This window comes from Pleurodeles waltl, chromosome 11 (assembly GCF_031143425.1).
Source record: "Pleurodeles waltl isolate 20211129_DDA chromosome 11, aPleWal1.hap1.20221129, whole genome shotgun sequence".
NCBI lineage: Eukaryota > Metazoa > Chordata > Amphibia > Caudata > Salamandridae > Pleurodeles > Pleurodeles waltl.
In genome coordinates, this window is record NC_090450.1 from 815,025,519 (window position 1) to 815,051,670 (window position 26,152).

A 26,152-nucleotide genomic window follows, 5' to 3' on the forward strand; every position below is an offset into this window, starting at 1 on the left:
AACTCCCAATTAACACTTCTGGATTCTTCCTTCCTCTAGCCCTCCATTACTGTAGTCCATCCAACTAACAAACTCACATATCCTCTGCTCAAATTAACTTACAATAATACTAAAACTGTACTCATATTTCCCTGTACTAATCCACTACTAATTCCTCTTGGGTTCTGGAGTAGCATGCTACTCGCCAAAAAGCGCTTCAACACCTCTTCAGGGGTAGTAAGCGCTATATACATACTATTACAAGTACAAGTTCATTTGCTGTGAATGTACATTAAGTCTCTGCTGTATTTCAGGCCATGGTATTATTTCCTGATAAAATTGCTTCTGAAGAAGATTCTCTGGTATTGGTGAAGAGACTTTTTGCCATTTCTATTTCCTGTATAACATATCTACGAGGTCTCTTTCCGGAGAGCTCATATGGAACACGGCATCTTGACGGTAAGAATATGAAATTGTTTAGCTGTTCCAATCAGGTGCCTAACCAATTTCAAATTAAAGTGTTACTTTTTCCGTATGGAGTCGTGCAAAGAGCCACATGCATTAACATGCCTTCGGTGGTAATAAGTTCCTTTTGTCAATCGTCATTGTAACACCTCTCCGCCCATTTTTTGTGAGCCTCATTTTCTCAGAATATTGTATGTAGTTTAAAAATGGGTCAGAGTTTTACAGCTTCGTATTTTCTTACTATTTATATCTTTGTATTGTCTTTCTATGCTGATATTCTGAGGGATTTTTTCAGTGTTGTTTTAAACGTCTTGATATTATTAAATGCTACTTTACCTCTTAAAGTTGATGGACGTGGCTAATGTGTGCACAGTGTAATAAAAGGATGTAAAGAAATGTGAATATAATTGCTGTTCAAGCCCAGTACTGTCAGAGACAGCTCATTCTGTTTCAAGCTGAATCGAGCATTGGCAAAGCCTTTAGGTCTCGCCATTCTTGACCTATTGGCTTTGCCAGTGATTTTTGCCAATGTAGTAAAACATTGTTAAAACCAAATTGCAGGTTCTGGGTCCCCCTAAAAAGAGTTTTAAAAAACCCAGCTGCAGGAGCACAACGGTGGAGTGCGGTAGGTATAGGTCAAAGAACGTGGGATGGGGATATGATTTGGAAGCATTCCCATGGAGTGGTGGAAGCAGAAAAAAGTACTTGCTTTGTGAGGAGTTGTGGAAGGATACAAGCTGTCCAATGAAAAGGATTGTATAGAAGCTATACTCCAAGGGACAGACACAATAAGAGAAAGAAAACCCATCAAATAAGTTGCAAGCAAATGAAAGTAACAAGAAACCCCATCAATAGGAAGCAATGAACCTACCTAACGTCCACTGTAAGCACTGAAGCTGGCTCCCATAGGTCTGAGGCAGCAGCTGCCCATAGGTGAGATCTAAAAAGGACCCCCTGGGTGACCAGTAAAAAAAATAGCTGTAATTTGGGTAAGTGATCCTGTCACACCCTGGGCACCAATGACACTGCGTCTATCATTCTATTGATGTTTATTACTCTACATCTGATCAAACTAGCATGATAGTTTTGCATCTACATTTAAATATGAAGGAACAGTTTACCTGAAACGTGACTTTTTGGACCAACCAGCCACACTCATGCCCATACAACTAGGACCTCGCACCACCTGCATTTAAATAAATGTTCTGGGACAGAAGTAGCTCTAACGCCGTGGATGTCTATGGAGACCCAACAACATCTGGTTGAATGGCAGAATCATATATTTTCAAAGGCACACGGTCAAAGACGGACTGGTGTGCCATTATTCTTATCTGGAAGGCATTAAAAGGAGCTTCTAAGTGTGATTGTTATACCAAACGTATCTATAGTATATTGGTGTCTTTGTACAGTGCCCTTCGTGTTAGAATTGTTACCTCTGGCATAGTTGCCAGACATTTCTGCAGACTTTGCTTGCATTATTGCAGTTTTCATGTAGCATGCTGTCGATCTGTGCAATGACATTTGGCTGTGTGATGCCATTAATGTGCAGTACAAAATTGGCACCACATAGCTGTGAGTGTTGGGAAAACTACTTGATGAGTATTAGAATACTATAATACTCTTTGGGATTCTCTAGACATGAACGTTGTCAATATTACTAAACTCCCTATATGCATTGTTTGACCATATTATATATTTTTTTACATAAGGTGCAAAAATGTTTCTAATCATTTCATTGATTCGAATATGTCTTTTGTAGGAATTATGTAATCCTGTATCTAGATTGACATTCCCATGAAATGTGTCTTTTCAATAGCTATTCTGACAACAACAAAGGCAATCTTAGTGTGTGCTTGAGTGTATCTTTGTGTGTGCATTACACTGGTTTACAGTGGTCTCAAAACCTATATTTCATTGAAATTATGTTGCTCCATTCAATTATGGATTTCAACCAGTGGGAAGCTTAGAAGTTAGCAGAGCTTCTCAAATTGCACTAAAGCGGCCTGTTTTTTTTTGCTTTCAAAACACATTTGTATTATAGTTTAGTGATGCTTATGTGCATTTACAGAAACATTCAAAACACGTGCAGTGTCTTAAAACCGTAAATTCCACCCATTCATTAGTTACTATTGGTATATGATCATTACAGTCTTTCTGCATTACTCCAAGTATGTGCAGAACTGAACATGCTATACTTCTAAGTTCTGTTAACAATACTCATTATAGCGAACCAAGAATGATAAAATGCTAAGTTCGCCATAGCCGATTTCATATTCCAGCCTTCCAGCACACAGCTGAGGAAGGAGCAACCATAACTGGTTAAGCCACCTTGCCAGCAAATGTACTCAGCTCAATATACCCGCATACTCTTGCATGCATATTACATCAATGCCAATGTGTTTGTGTTGAAAATATTTGTTTTTGAATTATTCATTTAAGTATGATACCATGTAAATGAACATTTTTCCTTGCAATGTGTGATGGTCATCGTTTAAGAGAAGCGATGGTAGCTCTTCCCCCATTCACGTTGGTCAGCGCCTCTGACAAATGCCTAGTAGGTCACAACGCCATAAAATAAGTCCAATGAAGCATTATTTGCCATCTGTTTCCTAACAGACCATGTGTTGAAATGTTAGATTCAGACAATGTAATAATGTCATTGGCAAAATGCATTGGAATGCCTGAATATAGAGATAGTGTGATGAACACTCATGGTTACTGGGTAGAGTACAGCGGGAATTATAATACTCGACGTTTTGTGGTTCCACATATATTTTAATGTGACTCGTAGGAGTTGAAACTTAAATACCTTTTTCATCTAAAATCAAAACGACTGACTGTTTCACTTAAGAAATGAATCTATGATTTGCGCAGCACAATTTGAATGTTCAGTACGACTAGATTAGCTTTATTTTTTTCAAATGTTTTGAACAGCAAGCATACCCTTTTTTCTACAGGTCCATAACATTAGAAAGTAAATATCAGTAGAACGTGTAAAACAGGTGAAATGGACAATAGTAATCACAATTTCGTGTAATGAAGCTCTAAAAGTGTATGTTGTAAGTTCTTCATACCAGTCTTTGAGAAATCGGCGAGGGCACTGAGGTCAAATTATGACTGCAAACTTAGTTCTGTGTGGCTGTAAAATGGCGAGCGGCACACATGCCCACAGACATGATTCAGGCCGAAGACTCTTGATTTTTGAAGCATCAAATGGCTTTATTTTACCTGTTTCCCACCTTTTGTTACTTCCTTTTCCATACATGTCAATGAGGAAAATGAATTTCCTCCATTTAAAAAACAAACAAATATATATATATATATACACACACACACACACACACACACACACACACACTCCCCCCCCCCCCCCCCCCCCCCACATTTCCCGGCTGTTAAATGTTGGCATGCATGCAGTGGTATGTGGGGAGCTTGCCCTGCAGTCGATGGTCGGCACAAACGTGAGCAGAACTCATAATGTTTCGGCTGGCAGACAGCCTCCATAAAAACATGCAAAACTGGTAAAATGGGGGAAATGTAGAGACCTGCATGCTGTCATAGGTGTAAACAGCCCTAAAAGGGTATGTTTAAAGTGTTAGTGTATTGACTATCTTATATGTTTTAAAATTCCTGTATGCTGGTGGCTCTTAAAATTATGCCTTTACATGGTGCAGAAAGCACCGTTCGGCAGCAGGTACTGTCATGGGTAACATCTGCAACCATGTCTGCCTTTTGATAAGATCAGATCTTACATTTCAGACTTTGACAGGGTCTACAGACTCACACAGTGCTTGAGAGGAAGCCGAAGATGGAGGGGCAGTGAGGGTGGGAAGAGAAGCATTAAAGGGAGCCATCTGACAAAACCTCTACTCATGAAGTGCTTCATGAAAAATAAAAAAAATAAAAGCACTTCTGGAAGAACTGAAGGAGCAAATCAGGTAGTAAATTTGATTATGCTGCATGGGAAGGACAAAGGCCTGCTTGAGGGGCTAAAACAAATCAAGCCAGTGAATAGAAAGAAAGCAAATGTGAGTGACAAAACACAAAGCTAATGGTAAGCAATTGGGTGTAATACATTCATAGGTAAGCTTTCAGCATGTCTCCTATATGTCTTTGCATCCAGACAGCTAAAATTGGTTAGGTCCTTCCAACACTGCTGCATCTTTAAAAAAAAAACTTTTTAATGAATTTTATCAGGAATACAGGCATATTACCATGCACATTCTAACCAGAGGATAGTGCATATCCCATGGGGATAGGCAACATCTAAACATGGCAAGACATAACAGTAAGGGAAGATCCTTGACAGGTGAGTTATATCAAGCAAGGTGAATCTGTGGGGTGTAGCATGCAGTGGGAGCCAGAGCAGGGCCTAGTGAGGTGGGGTGGTGGTTGTTTTGAGCGGGTGCATATGCACCTTAGTGGTAGCCCGTGGTGCAGCGGGAGGGAAATAGGGGAACCATCTAATAAAGCAGTGGAGACTCATAGAGCACTCAGTCTTTTAGTGGCTGCCCAATAGGGTGTTCTTGGCTTCTCAGAGAGACAAGGAATGTAACAGCAGGTCCCCAGATATATGCAGGTCGGGATGCGTTAGGCATGAGAATCCAATATCGCTTGACCTGCTTGTCGCAGAATACTACATCAATCATGCAGTCCTGTAAGGAGTAGGGGCCGAGGCTCTTCTCCAATGCACGGCCACTCTGTGTTTAGCTAAGAGGCGCAGCACTGCCGTGTGTTGGCTGAAGGCAACAAGGATATCTTGAACCCAGCCCAGAAGTGCAACCAGGGGCAACCTAGGGACCTATAAGTCCGAACTGTATTGAATTGTGTTGCATTTGTCGGCCTAGTAGGCAGAATCCGTGTACATTCCCAGGCGTGGTGCATGAACCCTGCATCTGTCATGCTGCATTTTGCACAGCAGGTACCCTCAATGAGGTCCATTCTGTGAAGTGTCACAGGAGTGCTATAAAATCTGTTGATCTGGATTAGGTGCAATGTATAATTTATTCAGAGGGCCTCAGTCTAGGAGCAGCAATATTTCCACAGTTTCTCAGGGGACAGTGGGGTAAGAGCCCTTTGCCATTCCATATTGCAAATGGAGTGCATACAGGGGCCTCAGTCTGCATTGTGGTGTAAAGGCTAGTAATGAGTTTCATAGGGGACTGAGATTGAAGCAGCATCTCCAGTGTGACCAATGAGGCAGATGCCCATCTGAAGGAGTCATGTAGCATTCGACAAGTGGCCCAAAGTCTGTAGTATAGAAATGTGTAAAACGGCGTACTGTGTGGGGCGTTCTGTGCTTGACTGCAGTAGGACGAAGGGTCCATCAGGGTACAGACCCCGAAGTGAAGTCAGCAAAAAGTGTTTTAGCTGTAGACAGACCCCACGCTCTGCTGTAATGGGCATCACCGGATATTGTTAAATAGGAATCCCAGCTGCGAACATGAAGGCAAGCTCAGCACGCCTCCTCAGTTGGTCCCAGGCCCTTACAGTGCATCTAGTGGTATCAATAGCTCGCCTAGCGCATTGAGCAGGGGAGCAAATGATAGTGTTAAGTGAGCAGGGTGCAACGTTGTTTGTTTCAATCGCAACTCATGAATGGAATGGTGAGGGATGATGCCAGAAGTGAGTAAATTGTGCCTGACTGCAATAATATTATAATAACAAATCGGGAGTGAACAACATAAGGGAGTGCGAGAAATTTCCAAGACAGCTTGGGTTGTTTGCTTGTTATAGATACGACTGATAAGGGTTAGAGCAGAGGAAACAAAAAGGTGTCTGGTTAGAGGAACAGGCATTTTAACGAGCAAGTAAAGAAATTTAAGGAGGACATTTATGTGAAGATGATCCACCTGCATTGAAAATGGCAGCTTAGTCCACATGGGGTATTCTGTCCTTAAGCCACAGGAGGGCTCTGCTTTAGTTGTCATGTATGATGCCTTTCAAGCCTCTCCAAATCCATACTCCAAGATACTTAACCGTGTCCTTTACCCACCTCAGTGGGAGTTCAAGCTCAAAGGCAGATGTGGCCTATGCAAGAGGGAAGATAACTAAATTGAACCAGTTAACAGTAATGCCCTCTAGGCCTCTAAATCATGTGAATTCCCGGAGAATCAGGGCAGTTTTCTCAAGGGGGTTCTGGCCATAGAGTCTGTCATCATCAGCATACATACAGACAAACAACCGTCTGGTTGTGAAGTTTAATCTCTTATCGGAGTGGGGTTGGCGAAGTCTGACTGCAAGTAGTTCCATAGTGATTGCGAACAATAGAGGAAACAGGTGACACCCCTTCCTAGTTTCTTGCTCTATGGGAAAGGGTGATGACATACCCCCACCCATACAGAGTCTAGCAGTGGGCTGCATATACAGTCGCGTAATCCATTAAATAAATTGGTGGCTTAGGCCATTCCAGCCCAGGTGTGTGAAAAAGTTTTTCCATTGAAGTGAATCAAACACCTTAGGCACATCCAAGAATACTGCAGCTCGTTCTTTACTTTTGGGTTGCAGAAGTGTATTAATGAAAAGGTGCACAGATTATGCACAGTGGAGCGCCAGGGTATGAAGACTGATTGATCAGGTCAGATGATGGCAGGAAGGAGAGGGGGGGGAGTCTAGCGGCTATCATTTTGGCCAATGTTTTATTGTCCATATTGATCATGGACAGGGGCCTGTGTGAGTCGCAGCTGTTGGATGGATCATCTGGCTTTAGGATCGTGACTATCAGTGCCTTAGGAAGGTATAGCGGTAGGCATCCCACTTCCCTGGCCTCTTTATACATGGCCAGAAGGTACAGGCCAAGTTATGGGAGCAATATTGCTCTTCTAGTAGGATATTATGCGAATGAGGGTTTAAAACAGTGATATATTCCTTTCTAAACTAAGTGCTCATCCTTTGTATTCACTATTGGTTGAATTTGTCATTACCCTGTGACCAATCTCCTACTTTGAAGTATGCATCCCCTGTTGAGATTGTGCTCTAAAAACAGAAAAGGCATCACTGACTCCGTAAGGCCTTCCCTCCAGTGAAACTTTGAAAGTCCCATGGTTTCCTGTCTCCTCTTTTTGTCAGCCAGAACGTCTTTGGTAGCGAGTTTAACACTTAAGCTTCTGGCTCACTTAAGCTCACTTCTGGCTCACTTAAGCTGCTGTTCAGAGCACTGGTGTTGAAGGGTAAAGTTGTAATGTTTATTTCTAGTGGATACTCGTGTAGAATCCCACAGGAAAAATCAGCTTTGGAAAACCTACCCTGTATAGGCTTAGTATTCAATGTTAACAGCCAGGCTGCAGTATGGCATATGGGCTGCTGCCAAGTTAAGAGACTCTCCACCTCTAGACATGGCTGGAACAGTGGGGCATATCCATGGTTGTTCACCGTCTGGTGGGATCTCTGAATGCCAGAGCAGATGAACTCAGCTGACAGTGCCTGGTCAATCACGAATGACGTCTACATCCGGAGGTGGCACGAGCAATGCCAGCAGTTTTGCCGCACTCGCTTAGCAACGCTTTGCAACGCTTTTCATCTTGAGTGGAGCTCAGACCTCCTGTACGCCATTCCACCCATGCCACTGATGCCCAGAGTTCTCAAGAGTATCAAGAATGACCAGGCACAAGTAATCCTTGTGGCTCCAGACTGGGCACGAAGAGTCTGGTATCCCAAGCTATTGCGCATGGCCATCGATCCAATGATCAGACTGCCCCTTTGGAGGATCTTCTGTTGTCTCATCAGGGGAGGGTTCTCCACTCAAACCTGTCCAGTGTATGCCTTCTTGCTTGGAAATTGAGTGTCAGCAGTTGACAGCTTTTGACCTTCCGCCCAAAGTCTGTAACTTTATCTTGGCAGCCAGGTGTCTCTCCACCAAAACGTTATAGCCTGTTGATGGAGTACATTTGTGGCATGGTTTACAGACAAGTCTTTTGGCCCCCTCTCTTCCCCTCTTTCTGAGGTACTTCTGTTTGTTCTTTCGCTAGCCCAGCAGGCCTCTGTTCTGGGCACCCTCAAGGGTTATTTGTCTGCCATCTTGACTTCCCTGAGATTACTTGACCAACCCTCTTTGTTGAAATCTCCCATTGTAGGTAGATCCCCGAAGGGTCTTACCCATATGTTTCCTCCTTCTCCGTTCATAATGCCCCAGTGGAACTTGAACTTAGTTCTTACTTTCTTGATGCGTGCTCCCTTTGAGCCACTTCATCACTTTCCACTTCGGCTTCTTACTGTAAAGACAGCCTTCCTGGTCCCCATCACTTCTGCTCACAGAGTGAGTGAGCGGCAGGCCGTTTCTTCTAAGCCACCTTTCATTTCGATCCATCCTGACAAGGTGGTGCTTTGTACCCAGGGCTTCCTTTTTACCTAAAGGGGTCACGCCCTTTCATATAGGCCAATCCATCATCTTGCCTACTTTTTACGCGCCCCCACATCCTTCTAAAGAAGAGAAGAGAGACCACTGCCTGGACCCAAAAAGAGAGTTGGTGTTCTAACTTGATCTTACTAAAGAGTTCTTGGTGGATGACCAACTCTTTGTGAGTTATGTGGGTGTGAAGAAAGGTCGGGCAGTGCAGAAGAGAGCCATCTCTAGATGGGTTGTTCTCTGCATTAAAATGTGCTACACATGGGCTCAGAAGCAACCCCCGGAGGGTTTGTGTGGGCAGTCTACCACAAAAACAGCTGCAACCACTGAATTAGCATGCAGAGTTCCAGTCTTGGATATCTGCCAGGCAGCAACATGGGCCTCATTGCACATGTTCACCAAACACTACTGCCTGGACAGTCAGGTCTGAAGGGATGGGTACTTTGCCCGTTCAGTCCTGCAGGACATCCTAATATGATCTTGGTTCGTAGACCCTCCTCCCGGGGGATAGTATTGCTTGGGTATCTATTCTAAGGTAAGGAATCTGCAACTAGAAATCTCTGTCAAGTTACTTACCTTCAGTAACTAATTATCTGGTAGAGACATATTCTAGTTGCAGATTCCTTATGACCCACCCATCCTCCCCGCTGTGCGCACTGATTTCTGGGGACAGGGACTTCCCTTTCATGACCCTAGTTCTGGCGCACTAGAGTCAATGTCCTCCATGGCTTCACGCTTCTGGCGTGGAAAGTCATGAAACGAAACTGACATCAGCGCACCGGGGTGGCACCTGTATACGCCTCGCAATGTCATATCCGGTGACAACGACACTAACGAAGGACGCAGAATCGACCAATGCCACCTGACAGCGTGCAGGGGTACTGCTGGAAGAAAAATCTCCGGATCCAGACTGATGCCTGGGGGAAATTCTAAGGTAAGGAATCTGCAACCAGAATATGTCTCTACCAGATAATTTGTTATGGTTTCAGAGCCTGCTTGACTACGTACCTTCATACTGGGGTCGATGGAGAGTTCATGATGGGTGAATTTAATAGCAGTGATGCGACTTTGTTCTTATATGTGAATGTATTGTTCTGTGCATCGGCATCAATTATTCCAATATTAACAACCCCGTTGATATGGTTAACGAATGCCAATTTTCTGATACGATTTACAAAATATGGTATGTTTTTCTCTCTCGCAGGTGTGTTGTTGGTGAAATATTATGCTGGATACTTCAAAGCTGTGCTGATTTGTTTATAATTGTTGTGTCTAACTCCAGAATGATGCTCTATGTTTTTTCACTACGTTTGTGGCTCCCTGGCTTGAGTTGGGGGCTACAATCTTACACTCAGCCCTTATGTTTTTCCAATGACTTGCTTTACTAGATTGTTTGTATTGCTGAGGGCACAAGGGTTGGTTTTTACGGGGTGTATCAAATTGTTCTGTGCATTCCATTTTCCATACATTGCATGACCTAAGCTATCTTTGTACATGCTCTCTGTTGCAAATGTTTATGCATGTATTGAGATTATATATGTTATTGTAGCTTCACTCAGGGCAAAGAATGATGGTGTTTTCCGCAGGCATGTCTGTTTGTGGCTCCTTGTGCACTGAATACAAGGTGGGCTGTGAAGGAGCCCTGTTATAACCCTTCTTTCCCATGCACGACTTTCATTACCAAACCAACATTTCTTTCATGGTCCATATCTCACCAGGTGCCTTCTTCTACCAAAGACTTTGGTGGTCATTACAACCCTGGTGGACGGTGATAAAGCGGCGGTAAGACCGCAAACAGGCCGGCGGCAAAAAATTTGCTATTACGACCGTGGCGGAAACCGCCAACAAAGACAGCCACTTTAACACTTCGACCGCCACGGCGGTACAAACAAACTGCTTGGCGGTCACCGCCAACAGACAGGCGGAGGACAATGTACCGCCCACAGTATCACAACAGGCCAATCTGCCACCTTTTCCGGGGCGGATTCACTGCAGATAAAAACACGGCGGAAACAGGAATACCAAAGGAAAAACGCTCACCTCTACACACCCCACGAGGAACGAGGACGCCATGGATCCGGAACTCCAAATTCTACCTGCAATAGTCTTCCTGCTCCTCTACCAGGAGCACGAACGCGGGCGGCGAAGACCACAGTGAGTTCTGCACCTACGACACAGGGGAGGGGGGAGGGAAAAAACAGGGACATACACACGCAACACCCCAACTCTCACCCACTATAACACACACACTTATGCATATCAATACATCACAGTTACACTCCCAAACCCCCCGGAAGAATGCAAAGACAATAGAAAATGAGTGTAACCATTGTAATATATTAAAAGCAAGTAGGCAGAAATATATATATACACCATGTACAAAATATATACCAAGCATAGTAGTCCAGGTAGTGCTCTAATAAATTCAGTGGAACACTGGGACCACACGGTATGCGCAAGGCCCACACAAGATCCCCGACCATGACGGAGAGAACACTGCAGGGGCATCAGAGAGCAACTAAACAGGCACCTCAGGGGGAGGGAGAGGGGGGCACCTCAGCCGGTTGAGTGCACGACACCAAATCCACGAGGGGGCCACTGTTCCATACTGGGGAGTGCAAAGCCACAGTCTCTCAAGTCTTTACAGTGGGTGGGTTGCCCACTGTTCAATCCTGGGGAGTGCAAAGCCACAGTCTCTCAAGTCTCTACAGTGGGTGGTTTGCCCACTGTTCAATCCTGGGGAGTGCAAAGCCACAGTCTCTCAAGTCTCTACAGTGGGTGGGTTGCCCACTGTTCAATCCAGGGGAGTGCAAAGCCACAGTCTCTCAAGTGGATGACAGTCTCCATGGTTCTGGAGGGGGCATGGTGCCCAGAGTGCTTCATCCTGCTAAGGACAGAGGTAGTGGATGCCTTTCTCCACTGGTTCTGGAGGGGGCTTTGTGCCCAGAGTGCTTCATCCTGCTAAGGACAGAGGTAGTGGATGACTTTCTCCACTGGTTCTGGAGGGGGCTTTGTGCCCAGAGTGCTTCATCCTGCTAAGGACAGAGGTAGTGGATGGCAATATCCACTGGTTCTGGAGGGGGCTCTGTGCCCAGAGTGCTTCATCCTGCTAAGGACAGAGGTAGTCGATGCCTTTCTCCACTGGTTCTGGAGGGGGCTCTGTGCCCAGAGTGCTTCATCCTGCTAAGGACAGAGGTAGTGGATGCCTTTCTCCACTGGTTCTGGAGTGGGCTTTGTAACAGAGTGCTTCATCCTGCTAAGGACAGAGGTAGTGGATGCCTTTCTCCACTGGTTCTGGAGGGGGCTTTGTGCCCAGAGTGCTTCATCCTGCTAAGGACAGAGGTAGTGGATGGCAATATCCACTGGTTCTGGAGGGGGCTCTGTGCCCAGAGTGCTTCATCCTGCTAAGGACAGAGGTAGTGGATGCCTTTCTCCACTGGTTCTGGAGGGGGCTTTGTGCCCAGAGTGCTTCATCCTGCTAAGGACAGAGGTAGTGGATGACTTTCTCCACTGGTTCTGGAGGTGGCTTTGTGCCCAGAGTGCTTCATCCTGCTAAGGACAGAGGTAGTGGATGGCAATATCCACTGATTCTGGAGGGGGCTCTGTGCCCAGAGTGCTTCATCCTACCAAGGACAGAGGTAGTGGATGTGATACTCCACTGATTCTGGAGGGGGCTTTGTGCCCAGAGTGCTTCATCCTGCTAAGGACAGAGGTAGTGGATGTGATACTCCACTGGTTCTGGAGGGGGCTTTGTGTCCAGAGTGCTTCATCCTTATAAGGACAGAGGTAGTGGATGGAAATATCCACTGGTTCTGGAGGGGGCTCTGTGCCCAGAGTGCTTAATCCTGCCAAGGACAGAGGTAGTGGATGTGATACTCCACTGGTTCTGGAAGGGGCTTTGTGCCCAGAGTGCTTCATCCTGCTAAGGACAGAGGTGGTGGATGACAGTCTCCACTGGTTCTGGAGGGAGCTTTGCTCCCAGAGTGCATCATTCACCCCGTGACGGACTCAGTTGCGTCAGTGCCCTTGCCGCTCATGGGCCAGCGGTGCTTGAGACAGCGGTGCCCTGTTCAGCGGTGCTTGAGACGGCGGTGCCCTGTTTAGCGGTGCTTGAGACGGCGGTGCCCTGTTCAGCGGTGCTTGAGACGGCGGTGCCCTGTGCAGCGGTGCTTGAGACGGCGGTGCCCTGTTCAGCGGTGCTTGAGACGGCGGTGCCCTGTTCAGCGGTGCTTGAGACGGCGGTGCCCTGTGCAGCGGTGCTTGAGATGGCGGTGCCCTGTTCAGCGGTGCTTGAGACGGCGGTGCACTGTGCAGCAATGCTTGAGACGGCGGTGCCCTGTTCAGCGGTGCTTGAGGTGGCGGTGCCCTGTGCAGCGGTGCTTGAGGCGGCGGTCTCCATTACAGGGACTCAGCTGCTGGCGGTCCTTCATGGCCCAGCGGGGCTTTTGCTGGCGGTCCTTCATGGCCCAGCAGGGCTTGTGCTGGCGGTGGCCTCCTGGCAGCTGGGCCTGTGCTGGCAGTGGCCTCCTGGGCAGCTCGGCCTGTGCTGGCGGTGGCCTCCTGCGCAGGTGGGCTTGTGCTGGCGGTGACCTCCTGGGCAGGTAGGCTGGTGCTGGCGGGCCTGTCCTGGGCAGGTGGGCTGGTGCTAGCGGTCCTATCCTGGGCAGGTGGGCTGGTGCTGGCAGGCCTGTCCTGGGCAGGTGGGCTGGTGCTGGCGGACCTGTCCTGGGCAGGTGGGCTGGTGCTGGCGGTCCTGTCCTGGGCAGCTTGGCTTGTGCTGGCGGTCCTGTCCTGGGCAGCTGGGCTGGTGCTGGCGGTCCTGTCCTGGGCAGCTGGGCTTGTGCTGGCGGTCCTGTCCTGGGCAGCTGGGCTGGTGCTGGAGGTGGCCTCCTGGGCAGCGGGGATGATGGCAAACTTCTCTGCTGTGCTGCTCTTCCCAGACTTGCCGGGTTTCTTGTGGCCCTACCCCACCTTGGAAGGTGTCACAGCTGACTCCACACTCCTACCGGGACCCCTGGGAGCGGCTTTGGTGGCTGGAGTCTTCTCCCTCTCCCGCCGGGCACTGGCCAACTTCTGATGCTTCACAGGTGGGGGACTGTCTGTGCTGTGGCTCCGTGCCACACTGGCTGCCCTGGTGGCTGGTGCACTCCAGATTCCGGTGAGTGCAGGCACCACTGGTCCCGGAGATGTTGTGGCTGAGGTGCTAGTTCGGGACCTATGAGACGGACGGGGTGGGGGAGGTGTGGGAAAGAGGTCAAGGTTGGACAGGAAAAGTTTTTTGGACACACTGGGACGGGTAGCTGGAGGGGGTTTGGGAGTGGAGGAAGAGGTGGTGGTTGTAGGAGGTGTTCGTTTGCTGACTTTGGGTGAAGGTGCATGCGCTGGAGGCTGTCGTGAGGTGGATGGCTGTTGGGTGGGTGTGTGCCTGCGTTTGTGTATCTTTGGAGGGGGCATCACAGACACACTGGGAGAGGACACAGGGGACGTGCAAATGGTAGTGGGGGTGGTGACTGCACGTCAGCGGGGTGTGGTGGTGGGTGTGCTGGAGAGGGACGTAGTGGCTGTAGAGGTAGTGCATGCAGGTGTGAGTGTAGACGAGACAGGGAGGGAGGAGGGAGACGAGGAGGAGGGGGACACAGTGGAGGCAGTGGATGTTGGTGTGTCTGCATGTGTGTGATGCTTGCGTGAGTGCCTGTGGGATGTGTGGTGCTTATGTTTGCCTGAGCTTCCCTTGTGTGTTGACGTGTGTGCATGCTGGTCTGTAGGTGTGCTTGGGATAGGCTGAGGTACAGGGGATTGGGTCGGGGTGGAGGAAGTTGGAGGGGGGAGGCTAGACACAGGGACAATGGCTGCCATCAGTGCTGAGGCCAGAGTCTGAAAAGCTCGCTGAAGGGCCGCCCGACCAGAGGATTTGTTTGTTGCAACTGCCTTTCTACACCCTGGATGGCATTCAAAATGGTAGACTGCCCAACAGTGAGGGACCTGAGGAGGTCAATGGGCTCCTCACTGAGGGCAGCAGGGGTGACTGGGGCAGGGCCTGAGGTGCCTGGGGCGAAGGTGACACCCACCCTCCCGGGTGAGCGGGCACGGGGCGAAGGCTGAGGGGCTGCTGGGAGGGCGGTGCTGGAAGGGGTGGTGGCGGCTGTACCTGTAGATGGGGGTGGCACAGATGTTGCTTCCACCACAAGGGAGCTCCCATCAGAGGACGAGTCCGTGCCACTGGTCTCAGCTCCTGTCCCCGCCGTGGAGCTCCCCTCGCAATCCGTCCCACTGGTGAAGTCTGAGTCCGTAGTGTGGCCCTCCATGGCCATGTGGGATGCAGCCCCCTGGTGCTCCGGTGCCACTGCTCCTCCGCCGCCTGATGATGCTAATGCACACAAGAACAGGGAGACCACAAAAAGGGGGACGACGACAGAAGAAAGACATGTTGAGTGCATGCATTACCGCTACCGTTGGCGGACACGACAGACACAGAAGCCTCCTGCACTACGCCGCGCTCTTGGGCTCCACTGTTCAATTCCTGGGAAATGGCCTACAAGGCTATGGACGACATCTGCACACATAGATGACACAGGGGCATGAGTAGGTGTACTTGGCACTCTACGGAGGTGGGGTGGGCTGCCACATGGCCTGCCTTATGGAGGGACCTTGCCTACGGAACTCACCCTGGCCTAGGGAAACCCACAGCCCACAGCCCACCTCCCCCACCCAGACCCCTCCAATGCGCGTAAAGTCAGTAGAATGAGAGTGTACTCACCCCCTTGTTGCTGCTGTGATGCCCTCAAGCGCCCATCCAACTCCGGGTAGGCCACCGCCAGGATCCTGAACATCAGGGGGGTCATGGTGCGACGGGCACCCCTCCCACGTTGGGAGGCCATCCCCAGCTGAGCCTCTGCCGTCTTCTTGCTCCAACGGCGAATGTCCTCCCATCTTTTCCGGCAGTGGGTGCTCTGTCTGTGGTAGATCCCCAGGGTCCGGACGTCCTTGGCGATGGCACGCCAAATATGTTTTTTCTGGTGGGCGCTGACCTACATGAAATGTACAGGGGGAAGAGTAAGTTATTACCAACTGCACCGTCAAATTGATTGGCCCCCATCCCTACCCTTGCCATGTGGCACATGCATTCACCGTAGTTTCATGCACGCCACACTCTCCCCCCTTCCTTCTTACATCCAGCCCTCTCCACACAGGCATAGCCCATACATCATGCTCCCTGTGTACTTACCTGTTTGTCTGGAGGACTGTAGAGTAGCGTGTACTGGGGGAGGACCCCATCCACGAGATTCTCCAACTCCTCCGATGTGAAGGCAGGGGCCCTTTCCCCAGACACTCGAGCCATTGTCTCTTCCAGACCGAGGTCACAGCAGCACTTGCAGTGTAGGTCCTCTCCTGTCGAAGATCAGGTATCGAGTGATTGAACAGATAGAAAATGGCGGTCACGTCCGCGGCGGTGCGTACCGTCACCGCCGGCGTACATCGTCATTGGCTCCTGGGACCCATAGGGTCCAATGTTAACCAATGCAGCATTGCGCCGCGGTCTTCGTCTGCCTACCGCGACGGTGTACAACGCCAGCGCAGTTACCTCACATCCCATTGTCCCACTTTAGAGGTCAGGCAGCCGCCATTTCAGGGGCCCACATGGCTTCATTTTCAACTGCGTCACACATACCTAGGCCTAGACTCAACACACATACAGGCCACTTTTTGTGTACGAATGGTGTTTTGTGTAAACTGTGGGTACGTACCTCTGAGTTGACTCTGTGCTCGCTGTTGTCCTTCATAGGCACCGTCCGCTGGGACATGTGAGGAGATGGCGGCATCCTCCGGTGTACCGACCGTTGGTGGACCTGTCGACAATGGAGGAAAGACATGTGATTATCACATACAGGCTTGACCGTGCCACAATCCAGGAACTGTGTACCCAGTTGGAGCCAGACCTGATGTCAGCAATCCGCCATCCCACAGGAATCCCCCCTCAAGTGCAGGTGCTGTCAGTGCCCCATTTCCTTGCAAGTGGGTCATTTCAAACAACAGTGGCCATAGCATCAGGTATGTCCCAGCCTATGTTTTCCAACGTGTTGTCCAGAGTGTTGTCTGCCCTTCTGAAACACATGCGGAGCTACATCGTTTTCCCTCAGGTGGAGGATTTGCCTACAGTGAAAGGTGATTTCTATGCCCTGGGACATATCTCCAACATCATAGGTGCCATTGATGGGACCCATGTGGCTTTGGTACCCCCCCACAGGAGTGAACAGGTGTACAGAAACCGGAAGAGTTATCATTCAATGAATGTACAGATGGTATGTTTGGCAGACCAGTACATCTCCCATGTGAATGCCATGTTACCTGGCTCAGTGCATGACGCCTACATCCTGCGGAATAGCAGCATCCCTTATGTGATGGGTCAACTCCAGAGGAACCGTGTGTGGCTATTAGGTGAGCACCTGGAAGCAAGACAGTGGGAATGGTTGTCTGGGTCTGGGGATATCCCTATAGGTTAGTGCGTGTCTAACAGTTGTCCCTCGCCATTTGCAGGTGACTCTGGTTACGCCAACCTGTCATGGCTACTGACCCCAGTGAGGAATCCCAGGACAAGGGCAGAGGAACGCTACAATGAGGGCCATGGGCGAACTATGAGGGTGATCGAGCGGACCTTCGGCCTCCTGAAGGCCAGGTTCCGGTGCCTCCATATGACAGGTGGATCCCGATTCTACTCACCAAAGAAAGTGTGCCAGATCATCGTGGCCTGCTGTATGCTTCACAACTTGGCTTTGCTACGACAGGGGCCTTTTCTGCAGGAGGATGGTCCAGATGGCGGTGTTGTGGCAGCTGTGGAGCCTGTGGACAGTGAAGACGAGGAAGCAGAGGAAGAAGACATGAACAACAGGGACTCAGCAATATTTCCAATATTTCCAGTGAGACACAGGTAAGAGTACAGACCTTCCTACTACATGTACTTATACACTACTGCCTCTCTACTGTCTGTTGTTTTCACCCAGTGTATTGTCACTGAGTTGTCACTTTCCCTTACGATTTCACAGATGTGGGTCCCACTGTGTGACATCTGCTTAGATTCCTCATGGACTAGAGCTGTGTGACATAGGTATGTTGACATTACAATTGAAAGAGCATTTTGTCACTGTAATTGCTAATACACTATTTCGAAATCACAGACAGACTCCAGCTTGTTTTTTGCTTTAAGTGTGTTTATTTAAGTGCTCAATCTTGGAGGGGGTAGTAAAATGCTGAGGGGTGATGGCGGAGGAATGTCCATGGCAGAGTCCAGTCTATTAGTCTTACAGGTGCATTGCCCATATGGGCATAGGAAGTGGAGCTGGGGCAGTTTAAGTATGGACAGGGTGACAAAGTGGGACAGTAGGATGACAATCAGGGTGGTCTCATTTCTTGGCGTGGGTCTTGGCATCGTGCTCTGTCTTGTTCCTGGATCTCAGGGACCGTTTGCGGGGTGGTTCTCCCTCTGCAGGGGGTGGGGTGCTGGTGTGGTGGTCCTGTGGCGGGGCATCCTGTCCACAAGCGCCGGCGGAGGTGGTGGGCAGTTCATCGTCCAGACTAGTGTCAGGGGCCCCTTGTAGTGCCACAGTGTCCCTCCTGGTGTTGAGTACGTCCTTCAGCACCCCTACGATGGTGCCCAGGATGGAGCTGATGGTTCTGAGTTCCTCCCTGAAGCCCATATACTGTTCCTCCTGCAGGCGCTGGGTCTCCTGAAACTTGGCCAGTACCGTTGCCATTGTCTCCTGGGAGTGGTGGTAGGCTCCCATGATGGAGGAGAGGGCCTCGTGGAGAGTGGGTTCCCTTGGCCTGTCTGCCCCCTGTCGCACAGCAGCCCTCCCAGTTCCCCCCCTGTGTTCCTGGGCCTCCGTCCCCTGGACCGTGTGCCCACTACCACTGCCCCCAGGTCCCTGTTGTTGTTGGGGTGGTGGGTTAGCCTGGGTTCCCTGTAGTGGTGGACACACAGCTGATTGACTTGTCCTGGGGACGGAGGTATGGGCCCGCTGGGTGGGTGCTGTGCTGGTGTTTCCAGAGGGGGGAAGCTCTGTAGTGGCCTGTGACTGCGTGATGGGAACCGACTGTCCCGAGGTCACTGATGGGCCGGGCTGGTCATCTAGATCCAGTTGGACAGAGCTGCTGTCATCACTGTGGGCCTCTTCTGTTGGTGGTGTGGACATGTGTGGGCCCTCCTGTCCGGTGACGTTGGGTTGGGGTCCTGCAGGGGTATAAAAGGATGTTTATTACATCTGTGTGTGGCATGGTGTGCAATGGGTGGGTGACCGTGTACCCCAGTGCTAGCATTCCTGTGTGGGACCTTATGTGATGATGGTTTAGGGGGGTGTATGGGTATGTGCAGTGGGCATGCTTTAGTGATGGGTGTCCATGCTTTGTTGTTGCATGCAGGGCTTGGTGTTGGGATGGGTGGTTTGTGATCTTGGGACATATGTGAGGAGTTGGAGTGCTGGGGGTGAGGGTGGGGGTATGTGATGGCATGCAGGTAGGGTGGGGGATGTAATAGTTAAGATTTGTCTTACCAGAGTCCATTCCTACTCCTGCGAGGTCCTCAGGATGCAGAATCGCCAAGACCTCCCATGTTGTTAGTTGTGGGGGAGGAGGTGGGGGTCCGCCTCCAGTCCGCTGAACCGCCAGGTGGTGTCTTGAGACCACGGAATTCACCTTCCACCGTAGGTTGTTCCACCTCTTCCTGATGTCCTCCCGATTTCTTTGGTGCTGTCCAGCAGTGTTGACCCTGTCCACTATTCTTCGCCATAGCTCCATCATTCTTGCAATTGAGTTGTGCTGCACCTGTGATCCGAATAGCTGTGGCTCTACCCGGACGATTTCCTCCACCATGACCCTGAGCTCCTCCTCCGAGAACCTGGGGTGTCTTTGCCGTGCCATGGGGTGGTGTAGGTGATCTGTGGGGTGGAGTGTGGGGTGATAAGTGTGCTGATATGTAGTGGGGTGTTGTGTGAGGTGCGTGGAAATTATGTGGGTGATGGTGTTGTGTGCCTGTGGATGCTGTTGTTCTTGCTGGTGCTGTCTCTCTCTGGCTTTCGTTCGTGATTTGTTGTCGTAAGGGTTTGTGGGTGATGTGGGTGTGTGTTTTATATTGTATTGGGTGTGTGGGAGTGGTGTGTGTATGTGTATCATGTGTGTGTATTTCGATTTGTCCAATGTGTCTGTGTTTTGTAAATATGTGAGTATTTTAAGCGCAGCGGTGTGTACCGCCAATGGAATACCGCGGTTGAAAGACCGCCACGTGGATTCGTAGGTCGTGATAGTGTGGGCGTATTTCTGTTGACGTGATGGTGGAGGTTTTGTTTTCGCCAGTTTATCACTGACCTTTGGTGTGGCGGACTTGTGTTGGTGTCTAGATTTTGGCAGATTCAGAACTGTGGGTCATAATAGCTGTGGCGGAATTCCGCGGCCGCGGCGGTGTGTTGGCAGTCTTCTGCACGGCGGTAAGCGGCTTTCACTGCCAATGTTGTAATGAGTGCCTTTGTGCCCTACTCTCCCTTCTGTCCTGCATGTTGATGTTTTGATCCTACACTATGCCAGTAATTCATCACCTTAACTCCTCGGGTGCCCGGGAAGGAATGGTTATGTCCTCGTTTGCACCGCTCGGGTGCCGAGGACATAACCGTTACGTCCTGGTATGGGCCCTCCGGGGAAGGGCTAGCGTTCCCCGAGGGCCTCGCATCCCCCTTCCATTGGCAGGGATGGAAGGGAAATCGCTTCCCCTTTCAGCCCAACAGACCCTCCCCCAGCCCCCCAGAGGCGTCTGATGACGTCAGCGCGTGATCGCGTGCTGACCTTATCAGAGGCTGCCCCCTCAGCATTGGAAACATTTCTCCTCTGATCACGTGGAGGGGCGAGAGAGGCATCAAAGTAAAGGAAAAGCCTTTCCTTTCCTTTGATGTCTCTCTCTGCATGCGATCGGGCAGCAGAAATGCCCACTAGACACCAGGGAGTTTTTTTATTTTTTTATTTATACAATAAGGGGTGCGGCCCCTATTTTTATTAGGCCAATTTGCCCCCAAGGGGGGGCAGAAACCACAAGACAACAGGGATTTATTTTTTTGTCAGTTTTACGGGAGGGGAGCAACCCCTTAGGCAAGGGTCGCTCCCCTAGGGGGGCAAATTTGTTTTAGGCCATTTCTGCCCCCCTTGGGGGCAGATTGGCCTAATGTAATTAGGCTGATCTGCCCTCGGGCGGCAGAAACCTCTAGGCACCAGGGATCATTTATTTTATTTAAACAAAAATTTTTTTAGACATGGGGAGTGACCCCTTAGGCAGGGGCCGCTCCCCTGGGGGGGAAAATAGTTTTAGGCCATTTATGCTCCCCTTGGGGGCAGATCAGCCCATTTGTATTAGCCCAATCTGCCCACAACTGGGGCAGAAACCACTAGACACCAGCGATTACTGTTACTGTTGGCCATATCTGCCCCCCTTGGGGCAGATCGGCCTATTTTTGGAAGTCCCATCTGTCCCCAAGGCGAGCAGTAAGCTCACCACAGATCAGGGATTTTGTTTCTTTTTTTTTTAAAAGAGTGTGAGGTTATGGCCATACCCCCACCCCAAATAAATGGGGCCAAAGTTGTTCTGCCCACCAGTGGGTAGATGGGGCATTTACCCCTGACCCACTCCCCAGGGTAGGGGGGCAGAAAGCCTACTAGATGCCAGGGAATTAAACAAAATTAAAAAATAGTGGGGTGGTGGCTACCAACCAGTATGGGCATGGTTATGCCCCCACCACAACTGAATTGGGTAACATTCTTTCTGCCCTTCCCCGCACACTAAAACATCTTATCCCACAGCAAGAGGACATTTGATTATTTTGGGTTTTAGTTTTACATTTGGGCTATGAGAGCTTGTCTAACTCTCAAAATAGTGCCACTTGGAACAGTGAGGGCTGCACTTTTTGGACTTTGGGACGCTGCCATGTAGAAAAATCCACAAGACCTAGACACATCTGAAAACTAAACATCTGGGTGAGTTCAGGGTGGTGTGCTTCACATGCACCCCACACCATTTTCTTACCCACAATGCCCTGCAAACTTCCAACTTTGCTAGAAATCACACATTTTTCCCCACATTGGTGTGATTGAACCTTCCGGAATCTGCAGAAATCCACAAAATTCCTACCACCCAGCATTGTTGCATCTGTACCAATAAAAAATCTGCCCCACTTGTCAGCCTAAAAATTTTTTTTTTGCAAACTTCACTTTTGGACCCGCTTTGGTTCCCCCTCATTTGTGACATGTTTTTGCCTCTTCCCTGTCACAGGCACTTGGCCCACCTACACAAGTAAGGTATCATTTTTACCAGGAGACTGAGGGGAACATTGAGTGATAGGAAATTTGTGCCGGTGCGGTGATCCCACACAGAAATGTGGGAAAAATGTCATTTTTTTGCGAAATTTGAGGTTTGCTTAGGATTCTGGGTAAGAAAACACTAGGGCATCCAAACAAGTCACACCTCCCTGGATTCCCTCGTGTGTCTAGTTTTCAGAAATGTTTGGGTTTAGTAGGTTTCCCTAGATGGCTGCCGAGCCCAGGACCAAAAATGCATGTGCCCCCGCAAAAACAGGTAGTTTTGTATTTGATAATTTTGATGTGTCCACATAGTGTTTTGAGGGATTTCCTGTCTCGGGCACTAGGTCTACCCACAAAAATGAGGTACCATTTTTATCAGGAGACCTGGGGGAAAGCTGGGTGGAAGGAAATCTGTGGCTCCTCTCAGATTCCAGAACTTTCTCTGACCGAAATGGGAGGACAAAGTGTTTTTTTGGCCAAATTTTGAGGTTTGCAAAAGATTCTGGGTAACAGAACCTGGTGAGAGCCCCACAAGTCATCCCATCTTGGATTCCCTTAGGTGTCTACGTTTAAAAAATGCACAGGTTTGGTAGGTTTCCCTTGGTGCCGGCTGAGCTAGAAGTCAAAATCCACAGCTAGGCACTTTGCAAAAAACACATCAGATTTCAATGTAAAAATGTGATGTGTCCATGTTGCTTTTCCTGTTGCAGGCACTAGGCCTACCCAGACAAGTGACAAACAGTTAGGAGCGCACCTGCCTGACATCCCAGCAATTAATCTGCCCCATTGCATCATGGTAGATGTAGTATCTTCAAAAAACGAACTCCATTAATTTTTAAATATTTCACCTTTAAGTAGGTACAGCCTTTACTGTGCATCTCTGGACACATGTGTTTCTGGGTTAGTCCCTTCTTCAGCAGAGAACATATTTGCGGGGTGCTGGGAATGCTGCCATAAATCACCCGGTTTCAGTACCTCTTCCCTGGCCTGCTGGTGCCTGCTCCAGAGCTCGTCAGCCCAATAGCTCAAGGGAGCCTTTAAAGTCACAAACAGTTAGGAGCGCACCTGCCTGACATCCCAGCAATTAATCTGCCCCATTGCATCATGGTAGATGTAGTATCTTCAAAAAACGAACTCCATTAATTTTTAAATATTTCACCTTTAAGTAGGTACAGCCTTTACTGTGCATCTCTGGACACATGTGTTTCTGGGTTAGTCCCTTCTTCAGCAGAGAACATATTTGCGGGGAAAAATTTCATTTTTTTGCGAAATTTGAGGTTTGCTTAGGATTCTGGGTAAGAAAACACTAGGGGATCCAAACAAGTCACACCTCCCTGGATTCCCTCGTGTGTCTAGTTTTCAGAAATGTTTGGGTTTAGTAGGTTTCCCTAGATGGCTGCCGAGCCCAGGACCAAAAATGCATGTGCCCCCGCAAAAACAGGTAGTTTTGTATTTGATAATTTTGATGTGTCCACATAGTGTTTTGAGGGATTTCCTGTCTCGGGCACTAGGTCTACCCACAAAAATGAGGTACCATTTTTATCAGGAGACCTGGGGGAAAGCTGGGTGGAAGGAAATCTGTGGCTCCTCTCAGATTCCAGAACTTTCTCTGACCGAAATGGGAGGACAAAGTGTTTTTTTGGCCAAATTTTGAGGTTTGCAAAAGATTCTGGGTAACAGAACCTGGTGAGAGCCCCACAAGTCATCCCATCTTGGATTCCCTTAGGTGTCTACGTTTAAAAAATGCACAGGTTTGGTAGGTTTCCCTTGGTGCCGGCTGAGCTAGAAGTCAAAATCCACAGCTAGGCACTTTGCAAAAAACACATCAGATTTCAATGTAAAAATGTGATGTGTCCATGTTGCTTTTCCTGTTGCAGGCACTAGGCCTACCCAGACAAGTGAGGTACAGTTTTTATCGGGAGACTCTGGGGAAAACAGAATAGAAGAACAAGTGTTATTGCCCCTCTTTCTCAACATTTCTTCCTTCCAAATGTAAGACAGTGTGTAAAAAAGACATCTGTTTGAAAATACCCTATAATTCACATGCTAATATGGGGACCCTGGAATTCAGATATGTGCAAATAACCAATGCTTCTCAACACCTTATCTTGTGCCCATTTTGGAAATACAAAGGTTTGCTTGATACCTATTTTTCACTCTTTATGTTTCAGCAAATTAATTGCTGTATACACTGTATACAGTGAAAACCTATTGCAAGGTGCAGCTCATTTATTGGGTCTGGGTACCTAGAGTTCTTGATGAACCTACAAGCCCTATATATACTCACAACCAGAAGAGTCCCGCAGAGGTAACAGTATATTGCTTTAAAAAATCTGACACTGCAGGAAAAGTTACAGAGTAAAACGTGGAGAAAAGTGGCTGTTTTTTTCACCTCAATTTCAATTTTGTTTTATTTAAACTGTTACTTTCTGTAGGAAAACCTTGTAGGATCTCCACAAATGACCCCTTGCTGAGTTCAGAATTTTGTCTACTTTCAGAAATGTTTAGCTTTCCGGGATCCAGCATTGGTTTCACACCAATTTCTGTCACTAACTGGAAGGAGGCTAAAAGCACAAAAAATTATAAAAATGGGATATGTCCCAGTAAAATGCCAGAATTGTGTTGAAAAACGTGGTTTCTGATCCAAGTCTGCCTGTTCCTGAAAGCTGGGAAGATGGTGATTTTAGCACCGCAAACCCTTTGTTGGTGCCATTTTCAGGGAAAAAAACACAAGTCTTTTTCTGCAGCCCTTTTTCCTATTTTATTTTTTTAAACTATTTTTTGGCTGTGTTTTGGCTAGTTTCTTGGTCTTCTTCAGGGGAACCCACAAACTCTGGGTACCTCTAGAATACCGAGGAAGTTGGAAAAACAGGACGCAAATTTGGCTTGGGTAGCTTATGGGACAAAACGTTATGAGGGACTAAGTGGGAACTGCCCCAAATAGCCCAAAAAAAGGCACCTGAGGGGGAAAAGGCCTGGCAGTGAAGGGGTTATTGTGCCCATGCTTCATGTTCAGAGACCACACACTGAGACTTGGATTGTGGAGCCTGCGGCCTTGAGATCCCTCAACTCATACCCTACTATACATACTGTAACATGACATTATGGTAGAAAACACACTTAAAGTTCTTTCACTCAGAACCAGAGGCCTACTAAGAGGGGGAAGACAGAGGTTTTTTTGTCATAGACTGAAAGGATATATTATCCTTTTACATGAAACTAAACTTGGATCAGTTAAAAATGCGAATTTTTATAGTACGTGGACGGCGAATGTTAACTGTGCCCCAGAGGCACATAAAATGGTATTCTCACACTGGTTTTAGAGTTCCAGTGTGGCTATAGAAACTTATGCCCATGACAGTCAAGGTAGATGGCTGGTGACTAAGGCTAAGAAGAAGGATGGAGCATTTTACATTTTAAACATGTATGCCCCTACTAGTAACTTATTTGGGTTTTGGAGGGAATTGGATAAGGTTGTGTTAGACCTCTCAGGGGATCGTGATATATAGTGGGTGGGTGTTTCTACCTGTCAATGGATAGTGCTTTGGATAGGCTATGGAATACTACGTCTATGGGCAGTAAATCTTTTACACAAATGAGGAAATTCAGCAAAAACAATAATTTGAGGGATGTTTGGAGTCTGTACAACCCCACTGTGAGGGAGTGTACATTCTATTCTCACCCCATAACTCTTATTCCAGAATTGACTACTATTAGTAAGGAAAGCCCTACTCTCTCAATCCTTGAATCTGTAAATTGATCTGATTATAGTATCTAACCATGCTTGAATAGTTGTCAATATAGGGACAACAGAAATTGGGTTTCTGGATGGCTAGGGTATGCACCTAAGCCAGGCAGAACCCACCCACTCTAGTCAGGGCGGGGGAGTTACACACCGAAGATAACTCCTGCTCACCCCCTTGGTAGCTTGGCACGAGCAGTCAGCTTATCCCAGAGGTCATCTGTAAAATGTTTGCACAACACATGTGACACAATGAATACACCACAAAGGAAAAACAACAAGTTATAAACTAT

General features: G+C 48.4%; 1 protein-coding gene across 1 annotated transcript in view; it reads left to right on the forward strand.

The window, feature by feature from the left end:
• Positions 1-296: 296 nt before the first annotated feature.
• Positions 297-26,152, forward strand: part of HORMAD2 (HORMA domain containing 2) — a 670,141-nt gene continuing 644,285 nt past the window's right edge. The window contains exon 1 of the mRNA XM_069212695.1: positions 297-438. Coding sequence (XP_069068796.1) covers positions 297-438 — 142 coding nt within the window. The remainder of the gene's footprint in view (positions 439-26,152) is intronic.